Below are 27740 nucleotides of genomic sequence, written 5' to 3' on the forward strand. Positions count from 1 at the left end.
ATATATATATATATATATATATATATATATATATATATATATATACCCACACACACACATATATAAACATATATACACATATACATATCTACATATATACACATATATATACAAATCTACATATATATATCTACATATATATATTAGGGGTGAGACTCGATTAAAAAAATTAATCCAATTAATTAGAGGCTGTGTAAGAATTAATCTTGATTAATCGTATGTAATCGACCACACGTTTTAAATTTGCCCCAAATCGCAAATTTTTTTTTAATTTAAAAGGGTTTTAGTGGGCGACAGAATCAAATATTAGAGATGGACATGAATATTGTAAACTGAAGCTGTTCTAATTTCTGTTACAAAAAAACCACAAAAAAAAGCTTTTAAACTGCATTTGAATTCAAAACAGAAACAAAAATATCATCCCTGGTTAAAATTGGGCAGACTTAAAAATAAAGTGGTAGTTTAAGTACTTTAAGTACATTTTCAGAATAGTATTGTCTTTAAATAATAATAACCAAAATTTCAACATAAAGTGCAGTTTTTCTTCATAAAAAAATAAGTCAGAAACATAAAAGGTAATTTGACCAACTTAATCTTTAAACATTAGCCAAAATTATTTTGTACATTAGGCTAAAACAGTGTGATCATTGAACATTTTGTAATTAGATGTAATTAGAATTACTAACGTTCACGGAAGTCCAATGATCCCCAGTAAGAGCCACAAAGTCCGCTTTCTGTAATGCATCTAATTTTGCTTGCTTTTCAGTGTGCACAAAACCATGCTTTTATCAAGGCTTCGCTCGGGTAGTCAAAATGATCAGTCGTAGGAACGCTCTTTATTCCGACTCTTAACATTTTTGTAGCTGTGATGTGTGCATCAGTGTAATGGATGTACCAGGAAATCATGCATTGACAAAAGTTCCCGTTTGCTTGGAATTGAAAGTGTGATTAAATGCGTTATGGAGTACATGCATCAAAGCTTCTCAGCTGTGCTTGTGCTAAGAAAGGGAAACATTTTAAAAATAACGTAACATGATTCTGCGTTAATCGAATATTTTTTACATACGTCCCAAACCAAGGAGATGCAAAGGTAAAATGAATCGGGTAGCGTACATATTCAGTGCATCCCCTCTCGGGAATCGAACCTTGAATGTAGGCGTTAGAGAAGACTCTACAATTGCGCCACAGCGTGTGGCTTGTCTATGCGAGAGTATGTACTGTAGATCGGGGTATATATATACATTTATATATATATACCCGTGTATCGCAGTGGAGAAGTAGAAGTTATGAAAAAGAAAAGGGAACATTTTAAAAATAACGTAACATGATTGTCAATATACAGTAATTGTTTTATGAGTGTTATTGAATGTTGCTGTCATCAAGGATTTGATTATCATTATTTGTTTCAATCAGGGTCGTATTTGTACGATGTGTTGTGTTCAAGTTACATTCCGTGTTTGTCAATCGTTGTAAAGATAAGAGGTTTCCGCAGTAGCTGCACTTATGAATATGATTGTATGTATCAGACGCTTTATATTTGTTTGCTGCCTTCTCAATTGTGTAATTCGGTTTTTGTTCAGCACTCTTTGGAACTGTTGCTTTTTGTCTGTGCACTGCGAGTACTACAGTCGTCTGCTAGGGTTGAACAACTGGCTACAGGGTTTCTGCAAGAAGAAGGATGTCGGCTTCATCAACAATTGGAATCTCTTTTTGGAAAGGCCGCGTCTCTTCAAACGTGATGGCCTGCATCCGAACAGTTTCGGTGCCCGGGTCCTCTCCGAAAACATATCGAAGGTAATTCGTTTTTCTTGAGTATCTATCTCTGCTCTTAACCCCTTCCGAAATAATACTGCTGTGCCAGGACATGATGAATGTTTAATAGAGTCTTCCGTTAAAGTTCACACGTAGAAAACCTAGGAAATACGGCATAAACTCCAATAATCTAATTAAAATCACTATTTTAGAGGAACAATGTATTAAAACTATAAAAACAGATCACAGATTAAACAAAAAATATACACAGAGCGGCGCTAATAATAATAATTTAGTTCCTATTCCAAATAACAATAACGCACATAGTACTCATCTCTGCACCTCCGAAACATTAAATATGGCACTATTAAATGTCAGAGCTTTAACTAACAAAACGTTTTTTATCAACGATCTTATTAGTGATAAAAATAGATCTTATTGCACTAAATGAAACATGGCTGAATTCAGATGCGCGTCAGTTTTAATCGAATCTGCCTCCGGATTACAGTTTTACTCATGCAAACCGCCAGGGAAAAGGGGCGGATTGGCTAACATTTACTCGAGCCGATTAAAATGTAAAGATGTCAGTTTTGGTAAGTTCAAGTCCTTTGAGTATCTCGCCGTTGTTATTCATGGAGATTCTCAAGTTCTAGTACTATCCGTGTATAGACCTCCTAAATATAACGCGTCGTTTTTTGAGGAATTCTCTGACTTAATGTCAATTTTAATTACTAACTATGACACACTCCTAATAGTTGGCGACTTTAATTTTCATATAGATAATCAGTGTGATCTAAAAGTAAAAGAATTTATGAACCTCCTGGATTCTTTTGATTTGAGACAACTCATAAATCAGCCTACACATAAAGCAGGTCATACATTAGACTTAGTGATTACTAAAGGACTGAAAGTTGATATAAAACAGATCATTGATATTGGTCTATCAGACCATTTTCTTCTACTTTTTAATATAGAAATAATGATAAAAAACACTCATGAGAAGCATATTGTTAAAAAACGCAGCAGCTTTAAAACTTACAAACATTTTAAGCAATCAGTCCGTTTATAGTGCCAGCTATAATAGCGAGGACAATGTAAATAGTAAGGTGGAAAGATTTAATTCTAAAGTGAGAGCTGCTGTTGACATAGTTGCACCTGAAAAGACAGTGAAAAAATCTTCTAGCATTGGTATACCATGGAAGACCCAAAGAGTGTCTGATTTAAAGAGAACATGCCGTAGAGCTGAGCGTCAATGGAGGAAGACTAAACTTACTATCCACCACGAAATATTAAAAGTCAAAATAACAGAATACAATAACACTGTCCGTCTTGAGAGACGCTGCTATTTCTACTTCAAGATTATAAATAACAATGCTAGTAATCCTAGAGTCTTATTTTCAACAATTGATCACCTACTAAACCCAGGTAGCTCAAAGGAATGCCTCCTAAGTGCTTCCAGTGAAACCTGTGAGGCTGTCGCTGTATTTTCAATCAAAAATTAATGATATTAGAAATAACATAGTATATCTCCCCAACACTAAGGATCCCCTAAACCCCAACATCCTGTTATAAACAAATTAAACTCTTTCACTAGGATAGATTTACCTGATTTACAAAAATAATATCTCAATTAAAACCCTCCACCTGCGTCCTTGACCCGATACCAACAAGGTTTTTCAAAGAATTATCAGGCGTGCTAATTGATAATGTTCTTGACATAGTAAATTCGTCACTAGATACTGGGGTCTTCCCAGACTGTCTTAAGACTGCTGTAGTTAAACCCCTACTTAAGAAACATAATCTTGACCCTCGCTCTTGAAAATTTTAGACCCATCTCTAACCTGCCTTCTTAAGTAAAGTTCTAGAGAAGGCAGTCATTATGCAGTTAAATGACCACCTAAATAAACATGCTATTCTTGATAAATTTCAGTCAGGTTTTAGAACAAATCACAGCACAGAAACTGCACTCGTTAAAGTAGTAAATGACTTGCGGGTAAATGCAGACAGAGGCCATTTATCTGTTCTCATCCTCTTAGATCTGAGTGCTGCATTTGACACCATTGATCACAACATTCTTAGAAATCGCCTTAGTCAATGGGTGGGCCTCTCTGGCAGTGTCTTAAATTGGTTTGAATCCTACCTGACAGGGAGAAAATATTTTGTTAGTTGTGGGAATTACAACTCAAGACACAGGATATCCAATATGGTGTTCCACAAGGCTCTATCCTGGGTCCGCTGTTATTCTCAATCTACATGCTTCCGTTAGGTCAGATTATCTCAGGGCACAACGTGAGCTACCACAGCTATGCTGATGACACACAGCTGTACTTATCAATAGCACCTGATGACCCGATTCTATTGATTCACTAACACAATGTCTGACTAGTATCTCAGAATGGATGAATAGTAATTTTCTCAAGTTAAATAAAGAGAAAACTGAAATTTTAGTGATCAGCAATAATGGATACAATGAGGCTATTAGAAATAAACTGGATACATTAGGATTAAAAGTCAAGACGGAGGTAAAAAGCTTAGGGGTGATTGTTGACTGTAATCTGAATTTTAAATCACATATTAATCAGATCATTAGGACAGCATTTTTCACTTAAGAAACATAAGTAAAGTTAGACCTCTTATATCACTGAAAGATGCTGAGAAATTAGTTCACGCGTTTGTTTTCAGTCGACTAGATTACTGTAACGCACTCCTCTCAGGACTACCCAAAAAAGATATAAATCGTTTGCAACTAGTGCAGAATGCAGCTGCTAGAATCCTAACTAGGAAAAGAAAATCAGAACACATCACTCCAGTTTTGATGTCACTACACTGGTTACCTGTGTCATTCAGAATTGACTTTAAAATTCTGCTTATGGTTTATAAAGCCTTAAATAATCTCGCCCCATCTTATATATCGGAATGTCTGACACCTTATATTCCAAATCGTAACCTCAGATCCTCAAATGAGTGTCTCCTTAGAATTCCAAGAACAAAACTTAAAAGAAGTGGTGAGGCGGCCTTCTGCTGTTATGCACCTAAAATCTGGAATAGCCTGCCAATAGGAATTCGCCAGGCTGATACAGTAGAGCACTTTAAAACACTGCTGAAAACACATTACTTTAACATGGCCTTTTATAACTTCATTTTAATCGTAATTTAACTTAATCCTGATACTCTGTATGTTCAATTCATCATAACAACTATTCATGGTGGCTCTAAAATCGGTACTGACCCCTACTCTCTTTTCTGTTTCTTTTCCGGTTTCTTTGTGGTGGTGGCCTGCGCCACCTCCACCTACTCAAAGCTTCATGATGCTCCAACAATGATGGACGGATTAAAAGGAAGAAGTCTACGTGACCATCATCATCATCAAGCCCTTCCGTGAGAACCCTAAATCCAAAGAGGACTGTTTCATTTATGTTAGGTAGAATGCCCAGAGGGGACTGGGCGGTCTCATGGTCTGGAATCCCTACAGATTTTATTTTTCTCCAGCCGCCTGGAGTTTTTGTTTTTCTGTCCCCTGGCCATTGAACCTTACTCTTATTCGATGTTAATGTTGATTTATTTTTTATAATTATGTCTTTCATTTTTCTATTCTTTAATATGTAAAGCACTTTGAGCTACTGTTTGTATGAAAATGTGCTATATAAATAAATGTTGTTGTTCACGTGAGCCACTTGGTGTTCTTGCATCGAAGGTTCCCAGCTGTGCTGGTGCCATCTCGTGTAATGTCAGCTAAGACCCGGCACTTAAAAGTTTCTCTCGCAGTTTCGCTGAGTTTGTGCCAAACACCACCCTGACCATCTCATCTTCCTCTGCCTAAGCACAGTCCTTCACCCGTGAATATTTTCCAGCAGTGTTTGTATTGGATTGCCGCTGACGGACGGCCTTATATGGGCAGGCACTAAATTACAAACGCCAGGAGCAGCCTGTCTATGAACTTAATTTAATATAAACTTACGGTTCACGCCGTGCTTTGTTTCCGCAGTAGCTGTACTTATGAATATGGTTGTATGCATCATTTGCTTCATAATGTTTTTCTGCCTTCTCAATCGTGAAATGGCGTTTTGTGCTCATCGCTGTTTGGAGTTCTTCCTTCTTCTACGTACTTACGTAGGAGGCGTGATGATGTCACACGAAACTCCGCCCCCCACGGCCATCTCCAGCTCAACTCCATTATATTATATGGAGAAAAAAATAGCTTCCAGTTATGACCATTACGAGTAGAATTTCGAAATGAAACCTGCCCAACTTTTGTAAGTAAGCTGTAAGGAATAAGCCTGCCAAATTTCAGCCTTCTACCTACACGGGAAGTTGGAGAATTAGTGATGAGTCAGTGAGTGAGTGAATGAGTGAGTGAGTGAGTGAGGGCTTTGCCTTTTATTAGTATAGATATATACATTTTTTTTCTATTTGTATATTTAGTAGGACTTCAAACATAAATATTTTAATTTTACTTCTTGATTTTGATTAATCCTTTTGAATTTGAAAATACATGCAGCATTCTTAGTTAAGGATAAACTCTTTGCGAGCACACTGTTCATTCAGCCTGAATTTCTCTATTTTTCCCCATATATCACAGTTCAGTATCCCTGCTGCCAAAATTCCTGTGCTTGGTGTAATAGGACATATGAACTGTTAATTCTTATGCTTATAGATCAACTGGCATGCTGTCTTGTTGAGATAAATACATTGTACCTGCCTGATGTGAAACTCTGTAATATTTTAAAATATTATCCTGTTTATGTAATTAAATGGGAAAGACAGGCTCCATCAGATGTCATGGTAAAAAATGTAATCACTTCAAAACAAGTACCAGTTCTCACACACTCAATGAAGCAGAACAAAAACACAGTAATTTTGGTCAACTACGTAGTAAACTGCCTGCGTCTCAAGTATTGTAAAAGTGGAGCACAATCAGGTGTTAATGGCATCTGCCACAAACAGCTTACCTTGCCAAGTAAACCCCTTCCCAGCTCAAATTCAGTGAAATGCCACAATCACTACAAGATGCATGCAAGAATTACATTTTTGCACAAACTTGTTTTCCTAACATAAAAAACTTTTATAAAACTGAAACGCAGTATCTGAAAATAGATTTCCCCTACAGTAGAATACAAAGAAAAAGTTCATATTTTACTAATGTAGTAAAACTAAATACATTTAAGGTGTCTTACTAAAGGCTTAAAATGCCTGAATGGATAACAAATACAATTTGCCTATATAAATGTTTTTATTTAGACATTAGATGCAATACTTCAGCCTCGGTATAACATGTAGTAGTAACTGTCATGAATTTCAGCTTGTGCATTACAAAGAGGGCTCAGCACACCATGCATTATTAAAGGTAAAGTGTAAGAAGTAAACTGCCAGAGGTTTAAATTTAAAGTTTAGGTTAGCAAAAACTGAAAAAAAAAAATCAGAATATTACAAACAGTAACGGCATACTGCACGATAACTTGTAGTGAATACACTTGACTTGAGCATTCCTAGGTTTTTTGATTCTTTCTCTGTCTCTGTTTAGCATTCGTTTGCTCAGAGGTTGATGTGCTTACTGCTTCCTGAGCAGATCTCCTTTTCTCCACCCTAGCGGTCCGCTTCTTCTCTTCTTTCGTTGGCATCTTTTTACACTAAAACTGATTAAGTCAGTGTTTGTGTTGCAATTACTTAGTACATTTTATTTAATTTTTCACTTAAGCTGGCACTTAAGTCTTCAATCTGCCTCAAGAATGATTAGCGAAGGTGGTAGGGAATGAGAATGGTGCCCATACGCATGCGCCACATGGCCGCCCCGCTGCATGCTGCCGAGAGTTGATTCTACAATAAAATAAAATAAAAATAAAAACAGTAATAAAAATCATCACCCCGAAAGTGGATAGTAGACGTCAGGTAGTATATGTGTACCAAATTTCAAATCAATAGGTGAAACGGTTTGCAAGCTACAGGTGATTTAAAATCCTGGACAGGCAAATGAACAGCCACGGTAGCGTATTATATAAGAAGATGGGCCTTCTTCAAGGAACAACAAATAGGTTTCAACCTACAGATGTTCTGCAGCAGTTAAAGTAAAATAAGCCTTTCAAGTTGAAGCAAACAATTGGCACAGATTTCCCAACTTCTGTTGATTACTTAAAAACCATGTCTGTCTTAAAGCAAAGTTGGAAAAGACTGTATTACTACACCCTCGGAGGTACTATGTGGACAATATACCAGAGATATTGGCAAGAAAATGGAAATTAACAAATGAAATGAGACACAGTATTATTACCCTTAAGCTGGAATTATACCTGACGCTCAGAACGATTACGTGCACACATAATGGCTGCCACACTTTCCTAGCTCTCTTTTGACATATCCTCAGAGCATGTTGTCAGAAATTAATGCAGCATGTGCGCAAGTTGCAGTACCTGTATACATTTGGGGGGAGCAGTGTGTTTAGCTTGGTACATGACTTCAGCATCATTGTTTACTATCAACATCTCCATAGTGACAGACAAATTGCCAGCTCTTTGAAAGTGGATTTGGAAGTGTGTACGATGAAATGGAAGCAAATTCAAGACAGATACATCTGCTTGAAGTGGAAAATGTTTGTGAAAAGAAGTGGGGATTCAGTCAATGCAAGATAATGCAGAATGACAGCAAAAGCATCACAGCTCAAGCAGTATTAAAGTACATGCTTCGCAACACCATCAAAATGCCAAGAATTTTTATCTTTAACATTTCTTCTATCAACTCACAACACAGCGAAACCGGACATTTTCTCAGCATGATGATTTCTCACCATGCCACCTGGAGGAATCCTCCAGATTTACTTGAAGCACGCGCATAAGTACAGTCAGTACACAACTTGCGTAGCAGCAGCATCTTCAAGTGCACGCATCGTATACTGTTAAGTATATAACCGACCTTAGAAATGTGGGCCTTTTAGTTTGAGAAACTGCAAAAAAATCAAAGTGTCAGTGAGTATGGTGTCCTACACAATCCAAAGGTAATTGGAATCTGGAAACAAGGTATGGTAGGAAGAGATCTGGCAGACTCAAAGTCACAGCCCAATCGGAAGACAATTTTCTGAGGGTTATCAGCCTGCATGATATATGCCTCACAGCACAACAGCTTCAAGAACAGCTTAACGGTGGCCGAAAAAAGTAAGTCTCAGTTTCTACTGTTAAGAGGACACAATATGTATAAAATTGAAAATCACCCCAATTAATTAAGTCAGATGATAATCTTTAGTTTACAGGACTTAAGTGCAAAGGACAAAGTTTCATCCTGCTTGCCTAAACACAAAACTGACTCAGCTCCATAGGCAGAAAAGAAGAATTAGGTTGGTTTACACCAGATTCCTGCCAGTATGCATGCATCAATCAAACCTTTACCAATAAACATTGTCATAGGGCTAAATCATGCTACTTCTAGTTGTTATTTTTATTTTTTTTTTTTAATTTTTGGGTAACTTTTGTTTTTGTTGACAACATGTCTGTTGTTTGTCCTCTGACAGTGTAACAAGTGTACTAGGCCGGAGGTGCCTAACATATGGCTTACTTAATAATAAAATCTTTAAACAAATACCACAGCAAGATATATAGGAGATGGTTTTCTCATGTCAACAGCAGAAAACAAGTTTATTTTGGTATGTTAATGAGTTGAAATATCACAATTTTTGAGAATCTTTTCAGCAGTGGCAATACTATTTTACATTGATTATCACCATTTTAAGTATTTACAGTAGCTTCCAGCAATGTCCGTTGCTGTGTTAGCATATTTTACCTTAAATAGCAAGCTGTGCCTTAAAAACAGAATTTCTAACATAAGTATCCAATAATAAAAATGCTCTTAAAATTTCTTCCTTAAGTAACCAGGATTCTGTAGAAATTAAGTTCTCGTATACAGTACACAACACCAGAATTAGCTTACAGAAATTGCAAAGACAACATGCATTCTTAGCTAACTAGCAAGAGAATGCAAGTTAAGGCAAAGTTTTACAGATTATTGAAAAATTTGCAGATTCATTTATACTAGCCAACCCGCGGCGTACCATACGCCGCATAATCAGGCCGGTTTTTTAATAATTTTTAAGCACAGGGAGAAAATTTTACATTTACAAAATCGGTAATGTAATAAATCAGCAAGAAAAGCAACATTGTAACAATGCACGGAACGAACCAACACACAATCGTCCGTGCGGCGTAGCGAGGTGGGAGGAGGGTGTGTACAAAGTGCAGGATCATCTAAGAAGACGCATGTTTGTCGCGGATGCGAATTGCTGTATGTAGCGTGTACAACACTTTGCTATGCTGCACGCTCGCAAGGTCGTAACGAAATCTCGTTTTTAAAGACTGCTCACTTCATTGTGTTTTAACCTCAGTTGTAAAGGAATGTTTTAATGATCCCATGGGATACCCCTCGCAAACAGTTTTACACGCTGCATATGGCGATTCACCTCCACGAGAAACATGCCTCTATTAACAGTCAACGTGTGGGAGGGGGATGTGTACAAAGGGTAGGGACGAAAACAGTGGGAGCGTATGAGTCGCACTTAGTGGCAATTCCACGGTTTGCAGCCCGAATGGGGTTCAACGGCTTACCCATGCCTAGACACACGCTCAATCTCATGCATAATTATTTATTGAATGGTAAACACTTCTGGAAAGACACGGTTGTCTAAAACAGGCTAGTGTGAGAATACAACAGTAACTGAATGAAAAGATGGAACTCTGGAGAGAGCAAAATACAACACAATAGTGAACACTTCTGGAAAGACACAGGGACACCCCTCGCAAACTGTTCTACACGCCGCATACAGCAGTTCACATCTGCGACAAACAAACTGTTTTACACACTGCATAGAGCGAATCACATCCGCGACATGATTTTTCCTAGATAGTCCTGTCGCATCCACCCTCGCACTCGAAGCATACACACTGCCTGCTCATGTGCCCGTCGCAAGCGCCCAGCCTCGTTCTCAAGCATACACACCGCCTGGTCATGTGTCCGCCGCAAGAGAAACTCACGGAGAGCCGCCCATCAGCTGCCTCTGGCGGCTTTCTCTTGCGCTGCCTCTGTGTGAACCGGTCAGGCACAGAGAAGGTCAGCTGCTAACAGAGCGTCTCGACTGTTGCAGGGCCTGCATTGGTGAAGCTGGTGAGACGGTAATGAAACAGAGGCACGGGGCTTATTGGTTTTTAAAGACTGATTCCTTCATTGTGCTTTAACCTCAATTTTAAAGGATTGTTTTAAGGATCCCATGGGATACCCCTCGCAAACCGTTTCACACGCTGCATATGGCGATTCACCTCCGCGAGAAACATGCCTCTATGAACAGTCAACGTAGCTCGGAGGTACATGACATTAACCCGACCTGCACTGCATGTGGCCTCTACGACAGACGAACATAAATGACGCCATTTTTTCTGTGTCGTCGCGTTCGAGTTGGTGGGCGTGGCCCTGCGAGTTGTCGTCGTATCCAATGGTCTTGGAGTTGGTGGGCGTGGCTCCTTCCTGTGTGCGCCATAGGTGTCTCACTTGTCGGCAGCTTAGTGAATCCACGCCCTTCCGGCGTGCTTTTCATGGTTGTCTTGCCTTAGTGAATTATATATATAGATTATGGCACAATGAGACAGAAAGAAGTAAAAAAGAGGTACATGATGAAGAAATTATTGACAAGTAATGTTGTTGAGCTCTGTTAGAGCAACACATACACTGTTGATAAGCAGTTTTTTTTTACAAAAACCTTGTTTTACTAGTTCTGAATAAGTGACATACTAAGTTTTGATTTTACACATATATATCTACAGTATATTACATCTATTTATAGATAACTTTTACCTCAGATAATGCAAGCTATTATTACATATTATATATTGTGATAATCCTCTTTTTAAATCCTGATAATTATTTTTGCCTATACTGTCCACCCCTATTATGGCATATCATGGCCAAGAAAAAAAAGAATTATATAAAAAATATCATTTACCTACCTCCTTTGTTTTTAATGGTATGTCTCCTAAATATACTTTGTACATCTTGTTGATAATAATTGGATTGTTCCAGTCAATTATGCTGAAAAATGTTAAAGGAAAGAAAAATATAAGCATGCAATAGAAACATATAAACACAAGAACACTTTAGGAAAACAAGGTGTTTACAATATTTTAAATCTTTATTTAATTATCTTTGACACAAGATTTACACAACTGTATTAATGTGGTGAGAATTCAAGCAAAATGACACCTTTTATTGGCTAACTAAAAAGATTACAATATGCAAGCTTTCAAGGCAACTCAGGCCCCGTCTTCAGGCAAGATGCAATTACATTACATTCATAATGGCTAACACGGTACAACACTCTAGTACTACAGACAAATTGTATTAACCAAATAATTAAACACAAAATGTATAAAATGCCTTATTTATATACATTTGATCTAAGCCGTGTAACTGATCCCTTTAAATACCAAAATGCTTTGGTAAAAATGAGTATGAACATCCATCAGCTTTTTTAAACTTAATGATTTTACAAGAAAGAGAGCACTTCAGTACTCTTACTGATGAAAGTATACAGCCTGCTCACATCACAGATAATTTTCAAGGAAATACTAGATGCACTTGCCAAAGTCCTGATTGAGACAGTTCAATTCTACATTGTAAGACTCTGCATCTGTGCATGCTAACAAGGGCACAGACATCACTGCCAACAGAAAGCAGTGACTCTATATTTGCCAAATAATGGCAGACACCATCTTTCTGCAAAACACGGAGCTAACATGTGGGATCACAGAGACTACTGCTTCATGGTGTAAAGTGTATTCTGCGTAGACAGAATGCACCCAGTGGAACAGTACAGTAATCGGGTTAGGTAATGATAGAGTATTGCTGTGTTTTATTACAATAAATAGATCATTACTTTCACATTAATCAAAGCCTTGCATGGTCAAACGCTGTTGTAATGGTTGCTTATGCTTGCCTAAAATTCCTAACAAACACTATAACCCTGAAACAAATAATATTATCATTACCATTTGCTAAAACTGCATGCTATGAAGAAATGATAGCTATCAGAGTTAAATGCAAAATTGGAATGTTTCAAGGACATTTCACAATAAACCAAGCTGTTACAAAAAATATAATTTGTGCATGTAAAGTAAATTTGAGGTTTAAAATAATTCACATAAAAACAAAAAAAATAAATAACTTTCAGAAAAGTTACGTCTTAAAAGCAAAAGGCATTTTGTAACACTGTACTAAGTCCATTAAACCTCAAAAGATGATCTAAGTTAGTATTAAACTTAGTTCCCCTGTCCAACTCTAAGAAGCATATGCAACTGCATTTCTTCTAAGTCTTGGTCCTCTGCTAGTTCACAGCTCTGGGACACAATGCAAAAACACTAAACTTGAAAGTTAGTCTTGTTCCCGTAAATACATACTAAGACCAGATCAGCACAGGAACATTACAAAAATGCTAGAGAGTCAATTTGTAAATAAAGCTCACTGCATAACTGTGGTGCTAATACAGAACTACAAGAATATTTTACATAAATGCAAAACTGCAGATAGAGACTTTTGCATCATTTGAGTAACAGTACTGCGATCAGACTAAAAGTATAACAAAGTACTAAAGCCTGTCATGTACCAACAGTGTTGGGGAACATTACTTATAAAATTAACTTATATAACATTACTGACTACTCACAAAAAAGGCAACTAAATATGTCATATAGGTACTTACTATAAAACGTAATGTGTTACACAGTGTGTTACTTTTTCTTCTATTGTGTGAAAAACTGCATTTTTTATTGTTATTGAATCCTAAGCCTTTTATAGGAACCTTCACAAAGTTCACCAGAAAAACAGCCACATTTGATCATTTTCTTGTTTTTTTATAATTGCATTTAATCCTTCACGTACGGAGAAGTAAATATGTTCTCCCAAAGGTTTGTGGAATGAACCAGCTGCTAAGCCAGTAGATAACACAGTTTCAAAATGTCTATAACAAATAGCTTGATTAAAACTAAACTGATATGTTATTCATAGATTTCCTTTACTGGATGGCATGCAGCACACTCTTTTCTGCTTGGCTGTTTAATTGTAACCAAAAAACCAGCATACCGCATTTGCTTCTCGTCTTATACTCAGTGCTGCTGAGATCACTGGCTCCCTGTGACCTAGTACAAGGCAGACTGAATTTACACGTCAGCATGTGTAGGATTATATGCATACATGTAATTTTTATTTAATTCTGTTCACTATTGCAGGTAGTTCAATAAAATAAGCACTGCGTTAGGTTATTGTTTTAAATTTTCACAATCAGCTTATCTGTGGGTTCTGCATTTTCATGGTATTTTGTTTACAGGTTTGAGGGTTGCCTTAACTACAAGTATCTATGGTAAACATATTCATGTTTCTTAATTATAAAATGCAGAAAGAAAAAGGTTATAAATAAATAAGTTAATGGTAAAAAGATGATTGGAATTAAGTTTACTATACAATTTCATCATATTTTCCATTAGTAATCCTGCAATTGTATAAATTGTGAGTTGTTGATCACTAACTCATTCCTTCCATGTAGAGTTGAGTATTTCATTTCCCACTGTCACAAGTGCATCCACAGTGAAAACTGCCATTTATGAATGTAAAAGTCAAACGATAAGCGACTAACTTGGATTACAACTGGTGATTAAAGAAAAGGCAAAAAACCATGAAATACTTAAATAAGTAATAACAATAAAACTCAGAAAGAAGTCACATATTTTTTACAGTACTGTATAGGCCAATATTATTGTTACAGATAATTTTAATATAGTTAGATTTTGTGTTTATTGCAAAATGAAACCTTAAAATCTGCAATCCCATAATTACTATCAACGATTTACTGCTAGTTTGGTAAGGCACAGACAAGAATTAAAAAAAATAATCTTATTTTCAGTGCCCCAAAGCATAATAATCATATATTTAACTTTTTTTTAAACTATACTGCATTTATTTATGGTATTTAATAAGTATTTAGACATTCATCCTCAATATTGGCTATTATCTTGAATACTTTTAAATAAAATATTTTTTTCAGTAATACACTCCTTTTAATATGTACAAATCAGAAGATTTGTCAAAATGAACCAGCTCAGCTTCCATAAATCTCCATCAATATCCATGCTTCAGTCTAGACAAGTAATGAAGAAGTTATTGACAGTATTTCTAGATTTCGTCATCTTATTTCAATGTGCAGACCCCTGAAATAATCATAGGCAACAACAGGTAAAGCCTTTTCAATTAGAATAAATCATTCCTAAAGTGAATTCTGTTTCTACCTGTACAAATTGTGATTCAACTTTATTAACCTGAATGAATTTTTGCTCATATGCTTGTGATACACTTTTCTAAGCACTATTCATTAAAGATCAGTTTGAAATGTCAAGACACTACACCTAACATGTAAAAGAAGAGATCTGGATACAGTGATCCCTCGCTATATCACGCTTCGACTTTCGCAGCTTCACTCTATCGCGATTTTTTTCTCATACACGCTTACGTCACTACGCATGTGCTTTCTGAGAACTTTTATCTAAGCCCTACGATGGCTCCTAAACGTGCTGCTTTTTCTAAGCCGTCTTACAATAAAACTAAGCGCCGGAGGAAGATGCTTACTATCCAGGAGAAGGTGAAACTCTTGGATATGATTAAAGATGGCAATACCCTACAAAAGCCTCCTCACACATATGAAAAGACAGCGCCAGCAACTGCCTATCAAGATGTTCTTCAGCCGCGCACCCAGACACCCACTGCCTACTCCTAGTACTCCTTCAGCGGAAGAAGACAACAACGCACCTGCTGAAGATAATGCACCACCTCTGAAGACTCTCCTACTGAGGTCATGCCTTCATAGGTTAGTGGTTGTGTGTAAGAACTGTGTGTGTTTGTGTGCAATTAAATGTACAGTACAATAATCTACTATATAAAAGCGTTTGGGAGTGTCCTTCCGTCTCGTGAGTGAAAAGCGTAGCGGTATTTCGCATATTACAGACTTACTACTTGTGGCTTGAGGTACGAAGCGACGCAATGTGAGCAGAGTTCTGGTGCTCTCATCGTTCCCTTGCTTTTGTGCGCGATGAGCTGGAAAAATAGACAAAATTATGTCTCTGGAAATAATTAATGTTGATGGAGTACAAATGCCTCACTGCGTAGTAAATATCAGGGGAGATGGTTCTTTCTTATTCTCATCTATAGCTTATTTAGTGCATGAAACTCCTTCTTTAGCGGTACAGATTCGGGCTGACATTGTACGACTTTGGACAGGCACTTGAGGGGATAAAAAAAACAGGTTTTCGGGAGATGTTATGAATGGGCATTTTGAGGTTCCCATTCCCTACACTTATATGCCTGATGTACACATGGAGCGCACAAAAATTGAGGATAAAAATCAGTCGCCTTAAAAGGCGAGTGCGTCTAGTAAGATGATATTTATAACGTCTAATATGTCTTATTTTCTCTTATTTGGTCTAATATATTGGGTAATACGAGTGTAATAGTGACTAAAGGGTGTTATTTCATGTCTCATGTCAGGGCTCTAATAATGTTAAAAAACGTATTTAGAAGGTTGTAAACAGGTTTTCTATACTCTAACTGCGAAAATATTCCATTTATAAATAAAGAATCCTACTTCACGAAGATTCATTTATCACGGTAGAGTCTGGAACGGATTAACCGTGATAAACGAGGGTTCACTGTATTACCATTTATATAATGCTGCTTACTTCCCCTTGAAATTTGCATATTTTGATCATCCATCTGACTTACTGTTCAGCTGAGTGGATCACACCCCTATATGCAAATGCAGACTGATATCAATGTTTTCCAGTTGGAGAAAGGTCAGAACCTAGATTACCAACTCTCCATAGTCAATCAGAAACTATATTACTTGTCCTCTACAGCCACCCAGAGGAACATTTGCAAACAAAAACAAAAATAAATGAACTAAAAATGTTTATGATGAGTCTTTTTACACCCATATATCTAGCTCTAAGAATAAACTCTATGAAAGCTATGAAACTGACAATGCACAAAGATTTCTATACCCAAAAGGAATTTGTGCAGACATGGCTAGAATATACATAGGTGCAGAATTCAAACTATTATTATACATACAAACAGGTGGATCTCAAGAGTACAGTTAATTCTATAAATACAGTTAGGTCCATAAATATTTGGACAGAGACAACTTTGTTCTAATTTTTGTTCTGTACATTACCATAATGAATTTTAAATGAAACAACTCAGATGCAGTTGAAGTGCAGACTTTCAGCTTTAATTCAGTGGGTTGAACAAAAAGATTGCATAAAAATGTGAGGGAACTAAAGTATGTTTCTAACACAATCCCTTTATTTCAGGGGCTCAAAAGTAATTGGACAAATTAATAACTGGAAATAAAATGTTAATTTCTAATACTTGATTGAAAACCTTTGCTGGCAATGACAGCCTGAAGTCTTGAACTCATGGACATCACCAGATGCTAGGTTTCCTCTTTTTTTAATGCTCTGCCAGGCCTTTACTGCAGCGGCTTTCAGTTGTTGTTTGTTTGTGGGCCTTTCTGTCCGAAGTTTAGTCTTCAATAAGTGAAATGCATGCTCAATTGGGTTAAGATCAGGTGAAACTTGGCCATTCAAGAATTTTCCACTTCTTTGCTTTAATAAACTCCTGGGTTGCTTTGGCTGTATGTTTTGGGTCATTGTCCATCTGTATCATGAAACGCCGCCAATCAATTTGACTGCATTTAGCTGGATTTGAGCAGACAGTATGTCTCTGAACACCTCAGAATTCATTCAGCTGCTTCTGTCCTGTGTCACATCATCAATAAATACTAGTGTCCCAGTGCCACTGGCAACCATGCACGCCCAAGCCATCACATTGCCTCCACCATGTTTTACAGATGATGTGGTATGATCTGTTCCACGCCTTCTCCATACTTTTTTCTTGCCATCAATCTGGTGGAGGTTGATCTTGGTTTCATCTATCCAAAGAATGTTTTTCCAGAACTGTGCTGGCTTTTTTAGATGTTCTTTAGCAAAGTCCAATCTAGCCTTTCTATTCTTGAGGCTTATGAGTGGCTAACACCTTGCAATGCACCCTCTGTATTTACTTTCATGCAGTCTTCTCTTTATGGTAGACTTGGATATCGATACGCCTACCCCCCGGAGAGTGTTGTTCACTTGGACTTGGTTGGCTGTTGTGGAGGGGTTTCTCTTCACCATGGACATGATTCTGCGATCATCCACCACTGTTGTCTCCCGTGGACGTCCAGGTCTTTTTGCGTTGCTGAGTTCACCAGTGCTTGTTTTCTTTCTCAGGATGTACCAAACTATAGATTTTCCCACTCGTAATATTGTAGCAATTTCTTGGATGGGTTTTTTCTGTTTTCGCAGCTTAAGGATGGCTTCTTTCACCTGCATGGAGAGCTCCTTTGACCGCATGTTGTCTGTTCACAGCAAAATCTTCCACATGCAAGCACCACACCTCAAATCAACTCCATGCCTTTTATCTGCTTAATTGATTATGACATAATGACAGACTTGCCCACACCTGCCCATGAAATAGCCTGAGTCAATTGTCCAATTACTTTTGAGCACCTGAAATGAAGGGATTGTGTTAAAAAAAATGCTTTAGTTGCCTCACATTTTTATGCAATCGTTTTGTTTACACCATTGAATTAAAGCTGAAAGTCTGCACTTCAACTGCATCTGAGCTGTTTCATTTAAAATTCATTGTGGTAATGTATAGAACCAAAATTAGAAAAAAATTGTCTCTGTCCAAATACTTATGGATATTTATGAATGGGCACATAAGACCCCCAACTGTTTCCTTTTAACCACTGTAAGGAGGACATAAGACTAAATGTAATGGGCACCATACACAACCAAGCAATAAGCTCTGTCACAGATACACAGGTAGATATGCAACTGCCCTTTTAACTGAGCAGAGCCAGAACCTTCTGATCATAGTTGCCAACACTCTAAGTAAACCTTTCAGCCATGCTGTCTCAGGAAGCACAGCTGCTAAGGGGGCGCTCCCTTAGCAAAGACAGCACTTCTCTGCTCTGTTATTAATCATTAGTTAGTGGCATCTTCTTGTGACACCAATTTACCCTTTGTATGAAGTACTGTGTCACTATCCAAAAATATAATATGTTTAAGGATAAGGTCAACATACTGTATGTACCCAGTTGTTCAGTTTAGTTTTATTCATAAAACACAAATAATTAAAATTACAGTAATATTGCTTCACTGTCATTTTTGTTATTTCTATAAAATAAAGAACAAAGCACATTTTTGCTGATATTTAACAGACATTTGCATTTCAAGTTCCAACTTACCTACCAAAATCTGGTTACAAACATCACCAGGAACTAAACTCATTTGACACCTTTAGGCTGCCTGAATAAATTTGTGTTGGTGCAGTGTACTAAAGTACTTTCTCACACAATTGAACTAAACAGTTGAATTAATCCCAATGGTGGGTGGAAGTCAATGAGTTTTGGAAAATGAGACCAGAAAATGGTCATGATTTAAGAATGTAACTTTTGTTATAAAATTCTGTGCTTCATGCTTCACTAACAGAGAGGGACAAAAAGATATTGTAAATAAAAAAAATATACAGGGACAATTTGTCTGTCATCACTGGAAGTATTACAGTTAATCTGGACAACTTTACTCATTTAGGAAGTATTAAATACATAGCTAATGTAATGCACATGGTTTTGTTCAATAAATTGTATTTCACGAGAGATAATTTGTTGCATTACTGATACTATTATTATTGTGGTTTACAATTTATTGTGGGAATACAGAAGCAAAAATTCTTAAAATGCATTAATGAAACTACCACAGTGAAGCACCTGGTGCATAGCAGAACGAACTGCCGCGGTACATACAGATAAAGTATCAAACACATTTAACTTTATTAAACAACACTGACACCACATGTCAGTTAGTTTTAATAATACAGTACCTGTCACCATAAGCACAAACCTATAAAATCACAATTACAATAGAAAACAGCATATATTCATGATTCTATCAGGCAGCATGATATTACCAAGTTGTGACTTTCATTAACTAAGATCTTAAACTATCTTTGAAATCTTGTCCTACCTTTGTTTGCTCTTCAGTTCGAGATCTGCTGCTGTTGCTACACTATGCCGAGTGTCACTAGAAGCTACAACCAAGTGCACTACTGCTTCCACTTCAGAAACCTGTTCTGCTTCAATAAACTTCACAATCCCAAGTTTGCACTGTAAAAGAATAAGAAGAAATACATCTAGTAAATTAATAATATATATTTGAAAGAAAGAAAAAATGCAGGAGAGAGATCTTTCCTTCAGGGAGTTTTTAGTGTTTTCATCTATGGACAGGAACAGCTTTAGAGGGTTAGTTCTTGTCATAACCATAAACACTTTTAAAAAAAATATCAGTGATGCATTTTTTGAAGAGTGAGGAAAAAGAAAACATTATGGGGTGTTTTCACTGTAAGTATATTTATTGTAACATAAAATGTCACTTAACCTAATTGTATTAGTCAAACAAAAAAGGAAAATACAGCCAATCAGTCATGGTAAAATAAGAAAAGAATTACCATATATACTTGTGTATAACCGTTTTGCAGATAAGCCAAATGTGAAAATTTAAAACTGAATTGGTTCAGGAAAACATAACATTCATTTTCAGGGGGGAACAATAGCTCAGTCAAACAGAAAAGTGTACAATCCACTAACACCGTGCATAGACTGTACAATTCTGGGTTAAGAACAATTTGTTGTTGCTGACCTATTGTCTGAATCAGCCCGAATTTTAACTTCATCAGCCATTGTTTCATGTGCAGTATGGGAGGGGTTTGTGATGCTCGATTTCATCTTATGATTAGGCTGTCATATAATTGGAAGATTTTCTTTCAGGTCAGACAGTTGTCTCTCTTGCAGTGTTAATAACCACTCAATGTGATTTTCCGATGATACTATAAAATGTTATTGTGCATTGATTGCTGTAAATTGTACATTGGGTATTGCCATCGTCATGCTCATTTTCGCATTTTTGATTTCAAAAATCTAACATAAATGTCATATAGTAACACACAAAGTAAATGGCCAACACAAAATAAACACACAACAGTAAATTACATATATTATGTATGTCTAATTTTCTGTAAAATAGACCATATTGTTCATGGCCCAACCATCAATGTGTCCCATCACGTCTTCTTCTTTTCTTGTACTTTCAGAGCCCAGTAAAGCAAGAGCCAGGAATGCAGCTCTTTTCTTTATTGACATTTTAAGCAGCCTGTAGCAATCATTCTTTCTTGAATGAGTAAAACTATCTGCTGAAACCACATACACATTTAGTTTGATCATCCACAACATGGCATGTTAATTGACTGAAATGTATTTGTACAGTTTGAGCACATAAACACCAGGCGACTATCAGTGAAAGTAGTTGCTTGCCCATGATTTCTAAAAATCGCACAGTATGCCTGGTATAACAGAAACCTAAAAATAAAATATTAGTCTAATTTTAATCCAACTATTTGCTATATATATTTTGAAAGTGTGTGATCTGATGGTGCAGCAGCTTGTTCATACCAAGAATTTTCGCAGGTTTGTATCTGGGGACAGAAAAAGAAATGTATGCTATGTATTTCAAAGCATATGAAGCATATTTATAAAACACAAGAACATTAGATTTGGCTGTGTTTCTGGCAAGTTCCATGAAGGTTCCTTAGGATTAAACAACAAATGCTGGCCATTAAAATGTTCAGTTTTTCATACACTGTGTGCACAATTATTAGGCAAGTGAGTATTTTGACCATATCATCATTTTTAATGCGTATATTCCAACTCCAAGCTGTATTAACTTGAATGCTTATTGGATTTAAGCACGTCAGGTGATGTGTATTTGTGTAATGAGGGAGGGTGTGGCCTAAGGAGATCAACACCCTATATCAAGGTGTGCAGAATTATTAGGCAGCTAGTTTTCCTCAGGCAAAATGGGCCAAAAAAGAGATTTAACTGACTCTGAAAAGTCAAAAATTGTAAAAAGTCTTTCAGAGGGATGCAGCACTTTTGGAATTGCTAAGATATTGGTGTGTGATCACAGAAACATCAAACATTTTGTTGCAAATAGTCAACAGGGTCGCAAGAAACGTGTTGAGAACAAAAGACGCAAATTAGCTGCCAAAGATTTGAGAAGAATCAAACGTGAAGCTACCAGGAACCCATTATCCTCCAGTACTTTCATATTCCAGAGCTGCAACCTACCTGGAGTGCCCAGAAGTACAAGGTGTTCAGTGCTCAAAGACATGGCCAAGGTAAAGAGGGCTGAAACCCAACCACCACTGAACAAGAAACATAAGTTGAAGCGTCAAAACTGGGCCAAGAAATATCTGAAGACAGATTTTTTTCAAAGGTTTTATGGACCGATGAGATGAGAGTGACTCTTGATGGACCAGATGGATGGACCTGTGGATCAGTAATGAGCACAGAGCTCCACTCCAACATGGAGGTGGGGTACTGGTATGAGCTGGTATTTTTAAAGATGAGCTAGTTGGACCTTTTGCATTGAAGATGAACTCAAAATCAACTCCCAAACCTACTGCCAGTTTTTGAAGACACTTTCTTCAAACAGTGATACAGGAAAAAGACCATGATTTTTATGCAGGCCAATGCTCCATCACTTGCATCGAAGTTCTCCACTGCGTGGCCAGCCAGTAAAGGCCTTAAAGATGAAGGAATAATGACATGGCCCCCCTTCCTCATCTGACCTAAACCCTATCGAGAACTTGTGGGCACTTCTTAAACGCTAGATTTACGGGGGAGAAAAACAATACACCTCTCTGGAGAGTGTCTGGGAGGCTGTAGTCACTGCTCCACAAAAAGCTGATCGTCAACAGATCAAGAAACTGACAGACTCCATGAATGGAAAGGCTTATGACTGTTATTGGAAAGAAGGGTGGCTATATTGGTCATTGATTGATTGATTTATTTTTTGAAATGTCAGAGATGTTTATTTGTAAATTTTGAGGTGTTTGTTTATTATTCTCACTATAACAGATGAAAATAAACAAGTGAGATGGGAAAATTTTCATTTTCCTTTAGTTGCATAATAAATCTGCACACTAATAGTTGCCTAATAATTGTGCGCACATATGTATTCCCCTGATGATGTTCACACTCACATTTCTGTTGTGAAACATTCAGGTTTCAGGTTTATTAACATTTTGGATTGACTGATAGCACTGTGTTTGTTCCATATTAAAATTAATCCTCAAAAACACAACTTGCCTAATAATTCTGCACTCCCTGTATAAAAGAAGAAAAAGTAATATACCATTTGCAATGTATTACTGTACATTTTATAATATGGAACTCTACAATGTATTTACATTTTTTGGAAGAAATGAGTAATATAACTAAGATACTTTTGAAAATAATCATTCCTCAACACTGTTGGCCTATGACTCTTCCCCTGTGGGCACACGTCTTCACTGTGACCCAGAGGTAATACACAGTCCCAGCACTAAGCAAAACAGTAAAACAAGCACTTTCCTCTCCTTGGCACCACCACTCCTCCCAAGCAACCTTGTCGTCCGCCTCCACCCGACTCTGGTCACTGAGTGGGGGTTGCTGGCTCCTTTTATAGATCACCCGGAAGTGCTCCAGGTGTTTGATCACTGAGTTGCGGCTGCACTTCCAGGTGAGATGAATCTGCTGCCCACACAGGCTCAGGAGTCCCAAACGCAGCACCACCTGGTGGTGCCTGCAGGACCTGTAAGGGCTGCACCCAACTCTAATTCCCAGGGAGTCCTGTGGGAAACCAAGGCACTGCTCCACCCCAGGGGGGCGGGCATCTAGTGTCCAGGGGGAGGTATTGCACTGTCCAGGGCTGCTCCCCCTAAATATATTGTGCAGGGGCGTCAGCCACAATACATATATATATACATGTGTGGTTGTCTCCATACATACCACTTAGAATTAAGGCCAAAAAGTTCTATCTTGGTCTCATCAGACCAGAGAATCTTATTTCTCACCATCTCAGAGTCCTTCAGGTGTCTTTTAGCAAACTCCATGCGGACTGTCATGCGTCTTGCCTCTCCTCAGTGGGTGGAGACAACCAGGCACTGCTCATCACTTGTCCAATACAGTCCCCACAGTGCATAGTGGCCCTTTTATTTCATTTTGACTGTGTTAAATAAGGATGACCGGGTTGTGGCCCAACATTTTCCTGTGAAAATCTCCAGTGCCTTATTCAAGCACAATACACACATACACACTTTAAAAGCTTGGTTTACAAAAAGGCAAATTTGGTAAATTCCTCAAAATCATTTCATAAACATAAGACATTAGATTACAGAAAAATCCATTGCTTAGAAGGAAATTATTAAGTACAAATATTAGGGCTGCACGATTAATCTTTTTTTTGTGATGATAACGATATTTATGACCCATGATCAGTTAATAAATATCGTCACGATTTTACAGTATAAAGACCAAACTGGTTTTTATGGGCGGAGTTTACGGATTGGACTGCGTCACTAAGACGTTACTGCGTCTAGATTGCAAGCGCTTTCTGAAGCAGTAGAAGTCAATAGCAGCAATAACAGTCAGTCAGAATAAACATATGATGGCGAACGCGTTAGGAAGGTGCAGAAGTGCGATCGTTAGTTCCTAAAAAGGGGTCATACTCAGTTGTCTGGAACTATTTCGGTTTCGAGGAATGTGATGTTGATCAGGTACGAGTCTTGTGCAAACTTTGCTCCTGTTCCATCCAAACGTCCCAAGGTAACACAACAAACCTCATTAACCACCTTAAAAGCCACCACAAAGTACACTATCAAGAATTTCAACGACTGAAGGCACAAACAGCAACAACAAAAAATTACCAGCCATCCACAACACAGACAACAATATCAGGGACATTGTTCAACGCAATACCATATCTGCCTAGCTCGCAAAGACACCGGGAAATAACAGAGGCGATCACGTACCATATAGCCAAGGATATGTGTCCAGTAACCACAGTGAGCAGTGAGGGGTTTAAAAAAATGATCGCAACACTTGATAAAAGATATAGCATTCCCTCACGCAACCATTTTTCCAATATTACGCTGCCCTCGCTGTATGCGAAATGCCGAAAAGAATTAGAAAGAGAAATTCTCAGGCTCAGCCTTGAATATTTTGCTGCCACGGCCGACTTATGGTCAACTAGAACTGCGGAACCGTATTTGAGCTTGACAGTTCATTTTATTGACAGCGAGTTTAAGATGAAAAGCAAGCTTTTGCAAACTTCATTTTTCCCACAAGACCATACAGCGGAGTTTATTGCAATGGGCCTCAAGGAAGCGATGTCCGCTTGGGGCTTGGTGGAAGAAAGACTTATGTGCATCACAACGGACAACGCAGCTAATATGATTAGGGCAGCATCTGTGAATAACTGGCCGAGGCTACACTGCTTTGGTCACAGACTTCATTTAGCCATCGGTAAGTTGTATGTTTTTTTCCCCAGATAAATTGAAACAATTTGACAATTTAAAAATATTAATTGTTGTTGTTGTTTTAGTGATATAATCAGGGGTGCACATAACTGGTACGCGGGTACGCATGCGTGGCAAAAATGATGAACGCGTAACGTCATTTTGTTACTACAGCGCTTTCGTGTACAAAACAGAAGAGCTCTTGACTGTGACCGTTTTTTGACAGTGTGCGATTAAAATTTCACCTACACCATTTGTTTTATGTCTTTCGGTTTAGGTACTGCGTTTATGTTCGAAAAGTGTTTATTCCTCCGACTCAGGACCCTATTCTGCACCAGCGGAAAGCACCATACAAAGTGGTTTCGTTTTGAAATAAAATAATTTTGCGTGTTTTCCGCTTGTGGCAGTGGTAATTTTTAAATGAGGCGCAGCTGTGCGCATTTTCGGCTACTTTAAGACGGCCAAATGACAGTGCGCTCTTCACCAACAGTCTTTAGTCAGCGACGTTATTTATTAAATGATATTTAAGCGCCACACACTCACGTGATATTAGATATGTACTCAAATAGCATTTTATTTTATTTTATTTCGGTTTTATCACAAAAGAACAACCGATTCTTTCATACCATTTTTAATGAAACACAATACATTGGTTTAATGCATATTGCGCTCAAGACGCAACCTTGTGTTCCATCAAGTTGCACAATGACGATAAAAACCACAAAAACCTTAAGGGAGCGATCTGAACTTATTAAGACCTCGCTGCGGAGTGCGTACCAAACACCAGCTCCTGCTACTCACCTGAGGAACACACTCAAAAAGTTATGTGCACCCTGATTATAATGACACATTATAATGACAATGAGTCATATGTCTACAGTATAATAATCATCATTTTTATTCTGATAATCTATCAAATTAGATACATTTAAAAGTTAAAAAAATATTTGATTAGTCAAATACTATTATGTTAATGTTTGTGAACCCAGATGAGTTTAGAATAAGTGAGTGTTTATTATTTATTAATAAATGTTTGATAATTGTCTTATGTAGGTGTATATAATTAGTGAAATAAAAAAACATTTTTTTTTTATTTCTGATCAAAAGTTGGATAAACAACAAGTCTTCCTGTGTCTTACTGTTTTTTTTTTCTGATCATGTTTACTTCCTGAAGAGAATGCCATGAAGGATCCAAGAATTGATCGGGCTGTGGAGCTCTGTAAAAAGTTGGTGAGCTCCTTCTCTTACAGCTGGAAGCGTAAGAGAGAGTTTTTAGCTGTACAAAAGGAGATGAAACTCCCAGAGCACTCACTGAAAACAGATCATCCAACAAGGTGGGGATCACGTCAGGCCATGATAGAGAGAATCATCGAGCAGCAAAAGGCCATTGCACATGTCCTGTCCTCTGACAAGAAGTCTTGTCATCTTATCCCAACATGGCAGGACATGGATGTACTAGAGGCAATCAACAAATCCTTGCACCCTCTAGTTAATTTTACAGATGCATTGTCTGGCGAGAAGTACGTCAGCGTGTCATTTGTTAAGCCAGTTCTTCATCTTTTCAACGCATCAATCTTGAAAGTTAAGGATGATGATACTGACCTCTCAAGAGCAATCAAGTCTAAAATTTTGGAGTACCTAAACGAAAAATACAGTGACCCAGACATCCAAGCTCTATTGGACATGGCATTTAAGGTGGATCCACAATTTAAGATGAAATACACAGCTGAGGACAACAAAACAACAATTCAATCCAGACTCAAAGATGAGATGCAGACTTTGGCAATGATGGTAATAAAAATGAGCTGCACTGAGATCTATATTATGTGTTTTGAGTCTCAATTAGTTAAATTTGTTCTAAATGCCTTTTTCTGTGTTTAGGTGCCACCCCAAGAAACAGCACAAGAGACCAGCCAGAAGGATGCTGAAGTTGGATGTGCCCCAAAGAAAAAGATGACTTTAGGAAGCTACTTTAAAACTGCTGAACAAGCCTTGCCACCTAACAACCAGCAATCCAGTGTAGCCTGTGAGCTGGAATCTTACTTGCAGTCAAACTACCTGGATAGTGAAGGGGACCTATTAAAATGGTGGAAAGAACATGAAAAGATCTACCCAAGGCTTTCTAAAGTGGCAAAAAAATACTTGTGCATACCAGCCACAAGCTCTACTTCAGAGAGGGCTTTTAGTTCCGGTGGAAATGTAGTTACTTGCTTGCGGTCTTCCCTAAAGCCCGATCAAGTTGACAGGCTTGTGTTCTTAGCCAAAATCTGTAACATGTTGTAAAAAGTTTTTATTCTTATTTGATTTTATTACAAGTTGATGTAAAAGAGGCAGTTTAATTTTATTTATTTTCCACAGGTAAGAAAAACTCTCCATTCTAAACATGTTCGGTTTGTTTATTTTTTTTTTATTTGTGGCTGTAAAGTGCAATAAGAATAAGAGTTTTCACAGGAATAAAAGTTCATTACCAAAGGAATAATCGTCAT

The 27740-nt window shown here is 37.5% G+C and overlaps 1 protein-coding gene across 2 annotated transcripts in view; it reads right to left on the reverse strand.

Annotated features, from left to right (window-relative positions):
* ecpas (Ecm29 proteasome adaptor and scaffold) overlaps nucleotides 1-27740 on the reverse strand; it is a 144806-nt gene that overhangs the window by 89292 nt on the left and 27774 nt on the right. For both annotated transcript variants that reach the window (XM_039759395.1, XM_039759394.1), the window contains exons 7-8: nucleotides 19887-20026; nucleotides 11727-11808 (exon numbers count right to left, since the gene is read on the reverse strand). In XM_039759395.1, the coding sequence (XP_039615329.1) occupies nucleotides 11727-11808; nucleotides 19887-20026 (222 nt within the window). The remainder of the gene's footprint in view (nucleotides 1-11726; nucleotides 11809-19886; nucleotides 20027-27740) is intronic.

The sequence above is a fragment of the Polypterus senegalus genome, chromosome 7 (genome assembly GCF_016835505.1).
Source record: "Polypterus senegalus isolate Bchr_013 chromosome 7, ASM1683550v1, whole genome shotgun sequence".
In the NCBI taxonomy this organism is placed as follows: domain Eukaryota; kingdom Metazoa; phylum Chordata; class Cladistia; order Polypteriformes; family Polypteridae; genus Polypterus; species Polypterus senegalus.